We start from the raw sequence: 16,661 nt of genomic DNA, 5'->3' as shown, positions 1-16,661 counted from the left end.
TATATATATATATATATATATATATATATATATATATATATATATGTATATGTATATGTATATATATATATATATATATATATATATATATATATATATATATATATATATATATATATATATACTGAACATACATACAGTGCATCTAAAAAGCATTGATAGCGTTTCACTTTTTCCACATTTTTTATGTTACAGCCTTTTTCCAAAATGGATTAAATTAATTTATTCCTTTAAAATTCTACACACAGTACCCCATAATGACAATGTAAACAAAGTTTGTTTTTTTTGATTGTTGCAAATTTATTTAAAATAAAAAACCTGAAAGATCACATTTACAGAAGTATTGACAGCCTTTGCCGCAAAAATGGGCAAAAATTCCCAAAGACAGGTGTGCCAAGCTTGTGGCATCATATTCAAAAAGAATTGAGACTGTAATTGCTGCCAAAGGTACATCAACAAAGTACTGGGCAAAGGCTGTGAATACTTCTGTACATGGGATTTTCCAGCTTTTTATTTTTAATAAATTTGCAACAATTTAATTGTGTCAATTTTTTTTTTTTGTGTGTAGAATTTTGAGGAAATAAATGAATTTAATCTATTTTGGAAGAAGGGTGTAACATGAAAAAAATATGGAAAAAGTGAAGTGCTATGAATACTTTCCGGATACACTGTGTATACATACATACATACATACATACATACATACATATATATATATATATATATATATATATATATATATATATATATATATATATATATATATATATATATATATATATATATATATATATATATATATATATATCTATATTCACATATATATATATATATATATATATATATATATGCATATATATATATATATATATATATATATATATATAAATATATATATAAACACACACACACATATACATATATACACACACATATATATGTATGTATGTATATATATATATTTATGTTTATTTATATATATTTATTAAATATATTTAAGTATATTTATTAAAGCCATTTCACTCCTGTCTGCAATACATAAGACAGCTCTCTACTTTAAATTCAAAGCAATAATTCTAGTTTTATCATTTTACACTTACTTCCACTTCGACCATAAGGTACCAGACGGGGTTGACTTGCTAATTTTAAAAACACAGAGAAAATTATTTATGTCAATCACATTTTTAACTCAAATGTTAATCCTGGCACCTTTATTACAGTATTGAGAGTGTATTTAGTTGTATTCAGGCTTGAAAATGTTCATATAACTTCTTCTCACCTGGATATCTGGGTGATTCTCCACCCTCTTTGGGTTTGTCTGCAACATCCACTTCACCTTCCTGTGGCTTAGTAACAACCATAGAGGTAAGAGGAGTGACAAACTGGTATTTCAGGGAGAGTTGAAGAGCTTCTTCCTTTTCATCCTCTTGCTCTTTTCCTTTGAGAAGCACCCTAAGACAGATAAATGCCTTCAGTGTACATCTTAAACAGAGAATTTTATATAATTGTCATAAACATACTGTCTTTCCAGGAGCTGCTTCACTGTAAGGTAGGCCCAAAGTCGCTGCATGAAATCTTCATTCTCGGGTTTGACGTCACTGGCGTCTTTCATCATTACAGTGTCTTGATACATCACATTATTGCCTTTCTGCTCAGAAATAAAATGGCTGAATTAGGAATGCTGTCATTAGCATATTATGTTAAATTTTGTGTGACTCTTGTTTTTCCAGAGACTCTCCCATTCATTCATTTTCCTTAGGCTTAGTCCCTGTTTATCAAGGGGTCGCCACTGTGGAATGAACTGCCAACTATTCTGGCATTTGTTTTATGCAGCGGATGGCCTTCCAGCCACAACCCAGTACTGGGAAACACCCATACACACATATGCTATGACCAATTTAGTTAGTCCAATTTACCTATATCTCATGTCTTTAGACCAGGGGTGCCCAAACTTGGTCCTGGAGGGCCGGTGTCCTGCAGATTTCAGCTCCAACTTGCCTCAACACACCTTCATGGATGTTTCTAAAAATCTAGTAAGTGCTTGATTAGCTAGCCCAAGTGTGTCTGATTGGGGTTGGAACTGAACTCTGCAGGACACCTGCCCTTCAGGACCGAGTTTGGGCACCCCTGTTTTATACGGTTGTGCAAGCCTAAGTAACCGGAAGGACGATCCCGTATTTGAACTCTATTTTAAATGTTCAAACTTACTTAAAAAATTTCTTGTCCCATATTTCATTGTTCCTAAAATTTGTAGTCATGTGAAAATAGCCTGATCAATGGTAGATACAGTAATAATGGCCTTATATTTTGATGAACAAAATCATGAAGGAACATTATAAGGTATGTTAAAACAAACAGTAAAAGTTCAGCTGCAAGACAATGTCACTAAAACAGCTTGTACACAATGTTATGTGTGGTAACTTGTGCTGGCAAATCAATTAACCACAGTTTAAACAAAGAACAAATTTATACACAAAACAAAGTACCATGTGACAACGTAAGTATTATTTTTTCCATGTGTCAATTTCAGAGTACATCTCGCTATATTTGTGTGTGTTTTCATTAAGCGTATCCATAAGAGCTCATTATTATTCATGAGTCACGACTATTCCAAATATGATCAAATAAGACTTTTCGTTCTTATAGGGGTAAATTCTAAGGTTTTAAATGGCTTTGTAATATGGAGAATGTTTTAACTTATAAACTAAGCCACGTAACATCTATGTAGATACCGATTTAAAATATTGTAAATGCATTTTATCCTGAAAAATATATATACTTTGAACCAACTTAAAAATACTTTAATTTGTAACAGCAAAAAAAAAAAAAAAAGTAAAAAAAAAATGAAAAAATTGTGAAAAAAATAAGTTTTTCCTCAAAGCATAACTTAACTTTGGTTAAAATATTCAGGAAAAATGTCATTCACACAAAGTAAATATTGTTTAATATATATATATATATATATATATATATATATATATATATATATATATATATATATATATATATATATATATATATATATATATATATATATATATATTAAACAATATTTACTTTGTGTGAATGACATTTTTTCTATATATATATATATATATATATATATATATATATATATATATATATATATATATATATATATTTTTTTTTTTTTTTTTTTTTTTTTTTTTTTTTTTACTTTGGTACAACAATGTACAAAAATTTTTTCCCCCTTACAACTAGGAAAGGGGTGGATAACAAAATCATTTGATCCCTACTTACAACAAATTCAAGAGTTCACACTTAGATGTTGCTTGATACTAATTGCAGGGTTGGCATGCTATCCCGGGAGAGAACCCTGAGCTGAAAGATAAATGGGCCCAGGGCTCCTGCCTGGTCATTTAGCGTGTAAGAGGGTCTGAGATCAGGTAGTTTTCGAGAGCTCCCCTGGTAAAGGAGAAAAGGGGGAGATGGGGTTGATGGGGGAATTCTTCAAAAACAAAGATAAGGGAAGTGAGGTGAAAAGGGCTGTTTATTTTAGGCTTTGTTTAATCTGATTGGTTTATTGATGATTAAAGATGAGAGACCAATCACGATGTAATGTAATGTGTATTTATAGAGCATTTATCATGTATGGCCATACACCCAAAGTGCTTCACAATCATGAGGGGGGTCTCTTCACACCACCACCATTGTGCAGCATCCACTTGGATGGTGCAACTGCAGCCACAGGACAACAGCGCTAGTGCGCTCAACACACATCAGCTATTGGTCAAGCGGAGAGACAGTGGAGGGGATGGGGATGATTGGGAGGCCATGATGGGTAAGGGTTGATGAAGAGAATTGGTAAGGACACCTGGGTTACACCCTTACTCTTTACGAGACGTGCCATGGGATTTTTAATTACCACAGAGAGTCAAGACCTCAGTTTAACATCTCATTCAAAAGACGGCGCCCACTACTTGGGGCATTAGGACTCACACAGACCAACAGCAACCTAGTTTTCCCATGTGGTCTCCCATCCAAGTACTAACCAGGCTCAGCCCTGCTTGGCTTCAGTGAGTAACCATTCTTGGGCTGCAGGGTGACAATGCTTAGACTTAATCATCAATCAAATCACATGCTACTCTCAAAATTAGTTTATAAAACTTCACGTAGAGTTTTGCTTTGGATCAACCTGCTGGTTTAAAGTAAAAATACTACTTTAAGAAAAACAAATGAGGGTTAGTCTTTTTTTTTTTTGGCTTTAAAGTAAAATTAAATAAAACAGGTTAAAATCATAAACCATAATGCTTCCATTTAATCCAATATAAAGATGGACTTTGAATGAAAGACACAGAAGTTTCACATTTTCAGTGTACTGCAACTTTAACGAGATGATGATGATGATCTTACTGAAACTGCGATGACTTCAGTTGTGAAAGTCTCCACACTGTTGTCTGTAATTTGTCCTGACACCACAATCTCAGAGCCATTGAAGTACAGGCCAAAGCTGGACTTGGTAAGGTGTTTCCCTCCTGCGTAGCTAAGCTGAATATCAGTGAGGAGAGGGACGGCAACTTCATCATAGAAGCCCTTAAAAAAAAAAAAGTAAAATAAAGGATTTACATACACTCAAATAGTGAACAGGATGTATCTTCAGCTGATTCTCTATAGTCCACCTGAAGCTGTATATCAGCGTCTGAATCCTCGTAAATCCTGCGAGCAACTGCATTATTTTCAAGTGACATCTTTGTCAGGAAGTCAAAGTTAACATCGTATCCAAAGCCAAGACAATAGAGGGGAAACTTTGACCCAATTGCCTCTTTCACATTGGCCATTATCTTCTCTATGTTGGTTTCACCTGTTAGAGGGGAAAAGTATTTCACTACATGTCTGAATATCATTATTATGAGTGATCTGAAAGCAGTGGGCACAATTCTGTAATTCTGTCTTTTACACACAGGAACTAAATTGGTCCTGATTTACTGGTAAGACAGCTACTTTAATAAGGTCTAAGCATAGGCCTGCTAATTAGATTGGAATACTATGTACAGTAAGAAATAAATGACTCAGACCCATTGAAGTATTAGAAAATTTTTGTAAATATGTTCCATTGTAAGGGCGGCACGGTGGTTGAGTGGTTAGCTCACAGCAAAAAGGTCGCTGGTTTGAGTCCCGGCTGGGCCAGTTGGTATTTCTGTGTGGAGTTTTTGCATGTTCTTTCTGTGTTCGTGTGGGTTTCCCCCCCAAACCAAAGACATGCGCTAGAGGTGAATTGAATAAGCTAAATTCGCCGTAGAATATATGTGTGTGTGAGAATGTGAGAGTGTATGGGTGTTTCCCAGTACTGGGTTGCATCTGGAAGGGCTTCCGTTCATTACACTGTGACAACCCCTGATAAATAGGGGACTAGGCCGAAGGATGAATAAATTTTCAATTAACTCAATGGACCAGAGTCAATAATTTTACTTATACTACAGTAACCACAACTAATTAATACAGATACTGTATTTCAAGACATTTGTCAGGTTTTTGTCTTCAAACTCCTCCCAACTAGATTTTTACACATCCCATCCAAACCCCTATGTTTTAATTAGATTTTCGACTGATGTAGCTAGGCATGGGCCGGTATAAGATTCTAACGGTATGATAACCTTAGATAAAAACATCAGGGTTTCACGGTATTATGAATACTGGAGTAAAATAAATTAATTTTAAATGTCTGGGTAAAAAACAAAAGCTTTTTTCTGATTTGGACACGATGGCTGTTTCCGAAATCACATACTTCCATACAATATAGTACGCTAAAAAGAGTCTGCAAGCCAAGTAGTATGTCTGAATTCTAATTCGAAAAACAGTTTGCGAGAAGTACCCGGATGACCCATTACTTCCGGCAAGATTCCAAAGTGCACATCTGATGGACCCTACGCTATCCCATGATGCACAGCGAGAGAATTCATGAATGGGAGAGAAGCGGGTAGGACACATGATGATTAGATCTGTAGTACTTCGGAGCTCCATTCAAATTACTGACACTAATACTTTATAGAAGATACTTTTTTATCGGTCAAGTAGTACATTCAAACTCAAATGCAGTACCTACTGAGTATTAGGCAATTTCAGATACAGCCAATATATTTTATTTTGAGAAACATTTTGAATATTTTGGAGCAGTAGACATGTCAGGCTAAATAATTCAAATAAATCATTGACTTCTGCTGTCTTCATTAGTTCAAAAACACGAACGAGCTCCCACATGTATTTCACCGGTACTACTGCACCGTACCCAGTCCGAGCTGGGATCGAACCAGTGATTCTTTGTATGGGAGTTGGTTGCTCTAACAAGGAGGCAAGACCTGTACATCACAGAGACATCTATTTGATGCAACATACAGTAGGCTTATCCTGAAAACGTAGCCCTATATACATTTCTGAAGATCACAAATTATGTAGCCAGAGCTACGTATGGTTTTTAAAACAAACGCTATGGTGCAGTATGATGCCTTTCCTTTTCACGCTTACCAGCTGACCGATTATCTCTGTATGGACCGCTCTTCCACTTTTACCAGTTTGTTCAGCGGCTCGCCATGTACATTGGAGGGTTTGAGAAGGATTAGAGCGGAGTTGACTGTGACGACAAGGTTTAAGTCCGGTGAAGAGCGGTTGCAGAAAGCAAGTAAAACAAAAGCCAAAAAATAAATCAAACAAGTAAATACCAGGGTGGAAATCTGGTAAAATCTGAAAATGTGGTAAAAACTCAGGCGGCCATGAGGGCTTCTCTTTTTCTGGATTGCTTTTGAGAAACACTATCGGTTGAGTTTAGGAAAGGTGGTGGGATCAATCGGTTGGTCAGCCTCTGGTGGAATTACGTGAGAACAGCAGGCGTGAATCGCACTCGTATGAGAAATTTGAGATCTGAAAAAGCCTCACACATCAGCCTTTAGTGGATTTGCAAAAACAAAAACTACAAAAAAAACGTAGAAGTCTCTAGAAATGTATATAGCGGTACATAATCAGAATGAGCCTGGGTTGCTTTGATGTTTGTGATTACATCTGTAACATGCATTCAAGCATTTCCTCATCTGCAAATGTCTATTAGATGTTAATTTCTGCAGATGCTTAAAACGTTTTCTAGATGTTTTAAATTTAGCATGTTCCCTCAGCAGACCTTTTTAAGATGTTTATCACACCTTTGAACATAGCAGATTTTTCCAAGACTGAATTATTTTTAAAATACATCTTGCAGACGTACATATGCTATCTGGGTAGTGCTACAGTAAAAGACTTTGAGCTTGTGTTTGTCAGTGTGAATCTGTGCCTGCAGTGGGATCTCCATCAGTCAACAGGATCAGGATGGAGGCTGTTCCTTTTCGTGGATTTCGATTGATCATGTCCACTCCTGCTAGAACGGCATCATTTATGTTTGTGGCTAAAGAGAGATAAAAAAAAAACATAGTTGTATCAGTAAAGTGGTTTCCATTACAGGTTTGTACAAAGATTTGTGAAAAATGACAATGTTTAACTAATTTTACGCAAAACGTGAATGTCATTTTCAAAAATCATGACGTCGGTTTATACATTTAAACCATGTCAAACTGTTTCAAAACTGTAGAAAAAAGGCAATTCAATCATAACTTAAACGCCAAAATAGCTATCATATCAATATTTATCAATATGTGGACCTTTTTGGATTTTGGTAACCTTCGGAAATAAAAAATAGGAAACAGGAAATACGTTGAGACCATTGTTATTGTTTACATCCCTTAGAATGGCAACCAGCAGAGATGAACATGTGTTATCTATTAATGGCTTATTTATTTGTATTCATTATTTATTAAAACACATATTATGCCTAGGGCAGCATGGTGGCTCATTGGTCAGCACTGTCGCCTCACAGCAAGAAGGCTGCTGGTTCAAATCCTGGCTGGGCCAGTTGGTATTTCTGTGTGGAGTTTGCATGTTCTCCCTGTGTTGGCATGGGTTTCCTCCGGGTGCTACGGTTTTCCCGACAGTCCAAAGACATGCAGTACAGGTGAATTGAATAAGCTAAATAGGCTGTAGTGTATGAGTATGAATGAGAATGTATTGGTGTTTCCCAATACTGGGTTGTGGATGGAAGGGCATCCGCTGCGTAAAACATATGGTGGGATAGTTGGCGGTTTATTCTGCTGTGGCGACCCTTGATAAATAAAGGGACTCAGCCAAAGGAAATTGAATGAATGAAAGAATATTATGCCTTTATTTAAATGCAACTACATGTGAGGTGTTTCTGGAAGGTTGTAATACAAAGTTTCAGATAAGCAGATAATCATTTTGATTCCCAAGGGGTCTCCAAGTTTCTACAAATAAACATATAGTCATATCTTAAAAATGTAATCATGTGATTTCTTTTTCACAGAGTGACCTGAAAACATGGGAAAAAAACGTTTCCAAAGAAGCTTTGCAAATTATTCCTATTTGACTTTGATGCTAGAATCAATTCAAGTTGTATGTGTTTCCATTAGGCATATTTTAAATTTGCTATATAATTTTGCATAACATGAAGGGTAATGGAAACGCAGCAATTATTAGTTACAACTTAGTTGCTCTTTATTCTACTTCAGCAGCTCACCTCCTCTATCTTGGATCCGTTTCACAAAAGATTCTGCGTTCTCCCGGTTTGCCTTGGTAGCTTGAAGGAGTTCCCGTTTCCAAAAGTCAATTTCAGCGTCAAAGGTGATCAATCCAAAGTGGTCATCCTCATCTAGATCATTCAAAATCGTCAACAGTGCCGAACGAGTCTGAAAAAACACACTGTTTTGTCAGAATGTGGAAGTTATGATTGCATTCTCCACTTGACATGGAAATTGAGAAGGATGCAAGAGTTCATCAAAAGCTTGTTTGGTTCAACTGGCTGAAATGCGTTCATTTACCTGACGTATTTTTCTGCCGTGCATTGAGCCACTCCGGTCAATGATAAACACCACATTTTTGGGAATACGTGGAACATCAGAAGGTGCAAAGTAGTGGACGAAGTAGCCATTCGATATCTGAGAGAAAAGAATAGTGAAGATCATGTACTTTTATTAACAGCAACTTCTACAGCAATTCTAATTTTCTATGAAATTACAAATTATATTTAAATATCAACAAAAACAACTGTTTGGTTTTGTTCCGCAAACATTCTGATTATATATTTTTTCTCAATTTAAAACAGAAATGGCTTCAGACACTTTTATATACAATTTTTAGACCACACAACTTATTTTAACTTTCGAATGGATAATAAATCAATGTTTGAAAAAAAAAGCTGGTTTTACATCACAACATTCATTCATTCATTTTCCTTCGACTTAGTCTCTTATTTATCAGGGGTCACCAAAGTGGAATGAATCTCCAACTATTCCAGCATATGTTTTACGCAGCAGATACCCTTCCTGCTGCAACCCAGTATTGGGAAACACCCATAGCTTTTTAACATTCATTGCCTTATACACTAAGGCCAATTTTGTTTACCCAATTCACCAATACTTCATGTCTTTGGACTGTGCTTATACCATAGCACACAGAGAAAACTCATGTAAACACAGGGAGAACAAGCAAACTCCACACAGAAACGCCAACTGGTCCAGCCAGGACTTGAACCAGTGACCTTTTTGTTGTGAGGCAACATTGCTAACCACTGAGCCACCCCTTAAATCACAACATATGAATCTTAATGGAGATTTCCCATAGACATAGGGCCCTATCATAGACCTGCACAATAAGGCGAAAGATGTGTTTGGTGATTTGTTGCTATTTTCAGACCAGCACAATCCTAATTTTCGCATTTTGTACACACATTGCTTAATACACACAGGATGTACAGCAATACACAAACATCCTTACAAAAATGTAAGAATTAAAATGTTACAGAATTTAGAAATAGTTTTGAAACAAATATTTGCGCTTAAACAAAATTAAATATGTAGGCTAATGGATGTCTTGAGTGGAGTGCGTACAACACCGTTTCCTTATCCGAGAAAGTAAAGGAGTAAAGTAAAGAGTAACAATAAATGAGAAAGTAAAGAGGCCGAATGGAGGAGGCTCATTCTTTATCCTCTCACTGCAGATGCTGTTTAACTGTTTTCTCGCTAGTGAAGCGTTTAGTTTTTAAATCTACAAAGTCCGCCATGTAAATAGCAAATGCGCCATGCCGTGACGCAACTGACTCTTAGGGTGCTTTCACATCTGTAGTTCCAGCCTGATCTCACGAGGAAGTGCAAGTATTTTATGTTTTGTCAGTTTGGTGGCTAATTCGTATAAATTTGTACGAGTTCAGTCGTACGAAAATGTACGATTTTAAAAAGGAGAATTAAAATATAGTCATCTGACAAAATCCACATCACGCATTGGCTAGATGTTATGGAATGTATTTTCTAAACTGCTTATCGATTGGTCAAAATTAACGGGCAGGAAATGCCAATGAAACTCTGCAAGTAAACAAACAGGCAGACACAAAATGTCGCTTTTGATTATGGAGCTACGACTGCTGGCTGATTGTATCCCTACTCATAGTATGCTATATAGTTTGTATACATCGCTGTCAACAAATATTTTTCCTCCACATTTCATAATGCAGAGCGCATCGGCCTGCAGCAACTGGATTAGTCTAAAAGGCGCAATACTTTTAGTTCGGATCATATTCTCACTAAAAATGAACCTCTCCAGGGTTCGTTTGAAAGCGTACCGAGACCACCTCTTCAAGGAGGTCTCGGTACACTTTTTTTTGTCCGCTTTTGGTGGCAGTGTATTTTTCTGTCCTTAAAATAGCAAAAGTGGATTCAATTACGCCCTTAATGCTTTTGACAATGTGCTTTAGACTTTGTGCCTAGATTGTTAAAATAGAGCCCATGTTTTTAGTTTTTTTTTAAACAATCTGAAGTTTTTTTTTCCAAAATACTTCATACTGTGTGATTTATGAGCCATTTTGCTCATGGAGACAAAAAAAAGTGCACATACAAGGTCAGCATCTAATAGTATTGCTATACTTATGGGGATATTTGTTCCCCAAAACTTAAGGAATACAAGTCACACAGACAAAAACACATTGAAAGTTGCAACAAATGTTACCAGATCTAGAATCAACAAATATCAACATTTCATTTAAATACATACCTAGTACATTCAGAGATATTTTTCCTTTTATATTTTTATTCTCCCTAATGTTGATTAGGAGATTTATAACATACCTGTACTTCTCCTTTAGGATTTCCTCTGTTGACATCATATGTTATTATCAAATCTCCGTTCAGCCCATTTTCTGCACAGTTTGTACACTTGGTCTGTTGGTCTCGAGTGGGATAGAAGGTCACCCACGCCTAAAACAAATGTTTTGGTCATCTGTTGAGGCATAGGAGTGTAAACAGAACTTTAAACCAGCGATTTGACCCCACTTTTTAAACTCTTACATCTTTATCTGCTCTTGTAGTTTTGACAGCGCTGGCCAGATCACCGGTGTTCAAATCTCCTTTCACCTCCAAGAAGGAAATTCCTGGATTCTCTTGAATGTGCACATCTATCTAATGTGAGACAAATATCATTTTTTTGTTAATTTAAATACCTAATTTATTCATTGTTTTGTTTTGTTTCATACTTTGAAGTCCGCCACCGGCTGCATTGGTTGGGCGTTGATGAGCAGCTCATATTTGCCAAGACGGCGCTTTAAAAGTTCCTCGTAGGTCAACTCAAAGGTTACTTTACTGTTTGCAGCCACTGTCACTGATGTTTTAAAGTCCTCCAAAGTCCGTCCAACAGATCTGAAATAGAAATTAACCCCAAGACATTTCTAATCATTCTAAAAATGCATGCCGTTAGACCTATTTGGGTTTTAAAAAGTCTAGTACTTGATCAGTCCAGCACTTTCTCCTCGAGACACTGCTTTATTGTATTGCTGCTGAGCTTCCTCTTTTTTCTTCACAACTCCATCATATGTCTTCCCCTCAATGATCCTATGGAGAAAATGACAAGATGTCAATCTTAATTGAAGGTATAGATCACCCAGACAAGAAAAATCTGTCATCATTTACTATCCCTTCTCTTAATTTAAACCTGTTTCTTTTCTTTTGTTGAACACAAAAGAAGATATTTTGAAGAAAGCTGGAAACCAATGACTTCCTTTGATTTCTTACTATTGATATCAAAGTTTTCAGCTTTCTTCTTATTTTGTGTTTAACAGAATAAAGGTTTGAAATACATAGTGAGTAAATTTAACTTTTTGCATGAACTATCCCTTTAATAAAGTCACAATAATATAATAGGTTATAATATAATAGGTTTTATTTGAAGTAATGCCTTAGAAGAACCATTCTTGGTTCCTAAATGAACTTTCTCAGTGTGTAAAAATTCAACAATAGACAGAAGTCTTGTCGTCTATCCAAGTTTTAGGAGCAACAAATAATAGCTTGACTTGTAGTTGATCATTTGGCATCAGAAGTGGCTTAAATGAAAGGTAAAGACCTCTAAATTACGCCTATTTTACCAAAATGAAGTATGATCATGCCTTGATTTTTAATTATTTAATTAAGACAGTAAGGTCTGGCTTTGCTTAGACAAAGTTTAAGTCTTGCAGGACTCCCAGAGTTCATTAAGACTCTTTGGATTCATCTTCAATGCCTCCTCCTCCATCTTACCCCAGACATGCTCAATAACATTCATGTTTGTTAACAGCTGGCCAATCCTAGAGCACCTTGACCTTCTTTTTTTTAGGAATTTTGATGTGGAGGCTGAAGTATGAGAAGGAGCGCTATCCTGCTGAAGAATTTGCCCTCTTTTGTGGTTTGTAATGTAATGGGCAGCACAAATGTCTTAATACCTCAGGCTGTTGATGTTGCCATCCACTCTGCAGATCTTTTACACGCCCCCCATACTGAATATAACCCCAAACCATGTTTATTCCTTCATCAAACTTGACTGATTTCTGTGAGAATCTTGGACCCATGCAGGTTCCAGTAGGTCTTCTGCCGTATTTTTGATGATTGGAATGCAGTTCAACAGATGATTCATCAGAAAAATCGACCTTCTGACACTTTTCCAAATGATCAGCTAGAACTGGGATCGATTGACTTTTGTCAGGTAGTGTATATAAATTTTTTACAAAACATAAACTTTATGTACTGGAGAGTCTTTATGAAAGTTAAAGCTGAAAAAATTTTCAGTGATGATTTTTTAAAAGAACAATGTATATATATATATATATATATATATATATATATATATATATATATATATATATATATATATATATATATATGTATATATATATATATATATATATATATATATATATATATATATATATATATATATATATATGTATATATATATATATATATGTATATATAGTTAACACTTAACATTTTACTAACCTTAAGAGAAATAGAAAGTTTTGTAAATGTTAAAGATTCTTCATGGAATCATAAACATTTTTAAAATAAATTTTTTGCAACAATTTTTATAGAAGAACTATTTTGACTTTGCTAAATTAACTTTCAGTAATCACGCCCTAAAATAATAAATATAGATATAATATAACAAATAGATATAATAGATAAACATAGCAACATTTAAATATAACAAGGTTTTTCATGTTTTAAGAAAAGTTTACCTTTTTCTGCAATGGATTTTATCAAATTTAAAGGGTCTAAGAACCAGCACTGTCAATAAAAATCAATATTTTTTTTAAAGTGAATGTTTTTTAACCAATTTTGAAGATATTATTTCATCTAACTCTTCAAAAAGTACATGCTGGTTGTTTTCCTGGCTACAAATTCGTTCATGCTTTTATCAGCAGCAGGGTGGATTACTGTAATGGACTCCTCACTGGCCTTCCCAAAAAGACAGTCAGACAGTTGCAGCTCATCCAGAACGCTGCAGCCAGAAATCTGACCAGAAGCAGGTAAATCAAAGCACATCACATCTGTCCTCAGGTCTTTACAACAGCCCCCAGCTACATTCAGAGTAGATTTTAAAGTAATATTACTTGTCTATAAAATGGCCTCAGACCTCAATACATTACAGATATGCTCACTGAATACAAATCTAACAGATCACTCAGGTCATTAGGATCAAGTAAAGAAATGAGAAAGTCCAAGAGTTCATTCAAAGCAGGGTGAAACAGCTACTACAGATGTGCTCCAACATTAGGCACATTTAAATCAAGACTGAAAACACATCTGTTTAGCTGTGCATTTACTGAATGAGCACTGTGCTACGTCCCACAGATTGCACTATTATGTCTTTCTTTTCTTTTTTATTCCTTTAAAACCTGTTTTAACCAACACAATCTCACAGCAATTCGTAACTTTTTCATTTAGAGGCTAATTCGTATGAATTCGTACGATCTAATTCGTACAATTTAGTACGATTTGCTTATCCCCCAATGACAGTTGGGGTTAGGGGTGGGGTCAGGTGCCACACCTCCTTTTTAAAATCGTACCATTTCGTACGACTGAACTCGTACGAATTCGTACGAATTAGCCACCAAACTGGCAAAACGTAAAATACTTACGTTTTCTCGTGAGATCAGGCTGGTTTTAACACATTTTAATCTGTTTTTAAACATTTTTATTCTTTGCGGTTTTTATTTAATAATAATTTAATAATATATATTATATTAATATAATATTATAATAATAATAATTTAATTTCTAATACTTGTTTCTGTTATTCTTGTTTATGTAAAGCACTTTGAATGACCATTGTGTATGAAATGTGCTATATAAATATACTTGCCTTACATTATCAGATTGACCTGACATGAGGCCCACTAGCTAAACAACATCTCTTTATCTCTACTTACAGTATAAAACAGTACTCATGTTTACCCACATTCTGAACTTGCTGATGAAGGCATTCTTGGGAATCTTGACCTCAAACTGGATCTCTTGAGGCTCACTCAGTTTATTTGCCACACGGCTTGTGATGATTGTTGTGGCGTAGCGACTGGACACCGTGGAGTTAATATAGAAACTGTATATATCCACATTTTGTTTCTGTAAAAACATAAACAGCACATATTAAAGTATGCTCATGCTGTATAACATGTGATTGGTTGGAGCATGTGTACTCCTCCTTTTTTATGTGGGACTGCTCAAATATTTACAGCTTGAAAATAACAGGCCTTTGGACTAAAAGGCAAATAAGTTTTGATGTGTACATCTCAGTGTAAACTGTTGGGCAATAGATAGCTCTGTTTGTTAACCGAGACAACATTTCTTTACATCAATCATGGGATTATTGACGACTAAATTAAATTACAGTGCTATCTATCTCGACAGAGTATATCGCAAGCCAAATAATACTAAATCTATAAATATCACTGCTCTTATTTTATTGAAAACAGAAGACATTTTGTGAAATATTACTGAAATGTTCAAATTATATATAGTCAAGCATGAAATCATCCATACCCCAGGCAAATTCTGAGGTAAAGATTTTGTTCAAATGTGAGTCAAATCTGAGGAAATGTATTTTTCCTCAATGATTTGCATCTTGTACATCGTTTTACTATATTTTGTGCAATTTCCTGTCAAAAATAAATAAGTAATTTAATTAATTAATTATTAAATAAATAAATAAATAAAATAAAATCAATTCAATCATGGTTTGATTAAAGTAAAATTGTACCACGGATATGCATAAATTCAGGCTTGATTGTATACATACCATTAAAATATTATTAAAAATGTAATATATATTTATATAAGAATATATATTTTTACAAAATGATGCACATTGTCTAATTGTTATCTTTTGGGAGAAACCTGTGTCAATTTCTGTCAAAAATACAATAAAATAAAATTAAAAATAAATAAATGAACAAAATCACTGGTTGAAACTTTAAATCAAAGTTTGCCAAGGATATGAATAATTTCAGGCTTGACTGTACACATACCATTTAAACATTATTAAAAATGTATTTTTTCATATGATGCAAAGCTGAATTTTCAGAATCCTTTTCTCCTGATTTCAATGCTACATGATCCTTCAGAAATCTTTTTTTTATGTAAATCAAAACTGAGAAATATGTACAGCAATATATATATATTTTTTTCTCACAATGATGCATCTTGTACATTGTCTTGTTGTCTTTTGGGAGAAGCCTGTGTCATTTGCCATCAAAAATAAATAAATAAATAGATAAATAAATAAATAAATAAATAAATAAATAAATAAATAAATAAATAAATAAATAAAATCACTGGTTGATTAAAATTAACTTTAAGTAGAAATTTGCCAGGGATATGCATATTTTTGGACTTGACTGTAGACATACAATTTAAATATCATTAAAAAATGATGCAAAGCTGAATCTTCAGAATCCATTTCTCCTGATTTCAATGCCACATGATCCTTAAGAAATTTATTTTTTATGACATCCTGATTTGCCGCCTAATAGATATTTCTGAACAATCTTGTCTGGATCAGTACTCCCTGGTAGAATAGATATTGTATCTCAATGGGACATTCCTGGTTAAATAAATAAATAAATAAATAAATAAATAAATAAATAAATAAATAAATAAATAAATAAATAAATAACAATCAATGTTAGCACAATGTGAAAAAGTTATAAGAAATGTTCTAATAAAACAGGATTTTTCAGAAATATAATTTTTTTATTATATTAAAATTGATTTACTTCTACTTTAAATCAATCACTTTTGCATCCTCATTTAAAT

General features: G+C 34.2%; 1 protein-coding gene across 12 annotated transcripts in view; it reads right to left on the bottom strand.

The window, feature by feature from the left end:
* itih3b.2 (inter-alpha-trypsin inhibitor heavy chain 3b, tandem duplicate 2) overlaps positions 1-16,661 on the bottom strand; it is a 28,435-nt gene that overhangs the window by 11,674 nt on the left and 100 nt on the right. For 9 of the 12 annotated variants that reach the window (XR_012386626.1, XM_017358172.4, XM_017358174.4 and 6 more), the window contains 13 exon segments: positions 14,809-14,972; positions 11,826-11,930; positions 11,576-11,738; positions 11,391-11,501; positions 11,172-11,300; positions 8,874-8,990; positions 8,573-8,741; positions 7,280-7,390; positions 4,641-4,822; positions 4,375-4,554; positions 1,521-1,648; positions 1,280-1,452; positions 1,101-1,139 (listed from right to left, as the gene is read on the bottom strand). Coding sequence is in view for 10 of the 12 variants with exons in the window: in XM_017358172.4 (XP_017213661.2) it covers positions 1,101-1,139; positions 1,280-1,452; positions 1,521-1,648; positions 4,375-4,554; positions 4,641-4,822; positions 7,280-7,390; positions 8,573-8,741; positions 8,874-8,990; positions 11,172-11,300; positions 11,391-11,501; positions 11,576-11,738; positions 11,826-11,930; positions 14,809-14,972 (1,771 nt within the window). In the remaining 2 variants the exon portion in view is untranslated. 12 annotated transcript variants of the gene reach the window in all.

This window comes from Danio rerio, chromosome 11 (genome assembly GCF_049306965.1).
Source record: "Danio rerio strain Tuebingen ecotype United States chromosome 11, GRCz12tu, whole genome shotgun sequence".
NCBI lineage: Eukaryota > Metazoa > Chordata > Actinopteri > Cypriniformes > Danionidae > Danio > Danio rerio.
The sequence above is the reverse complement of the archived record's forward strand: the minus strand, read 5'-3'. Positions and strand labels throughout refer to the sequence as shown.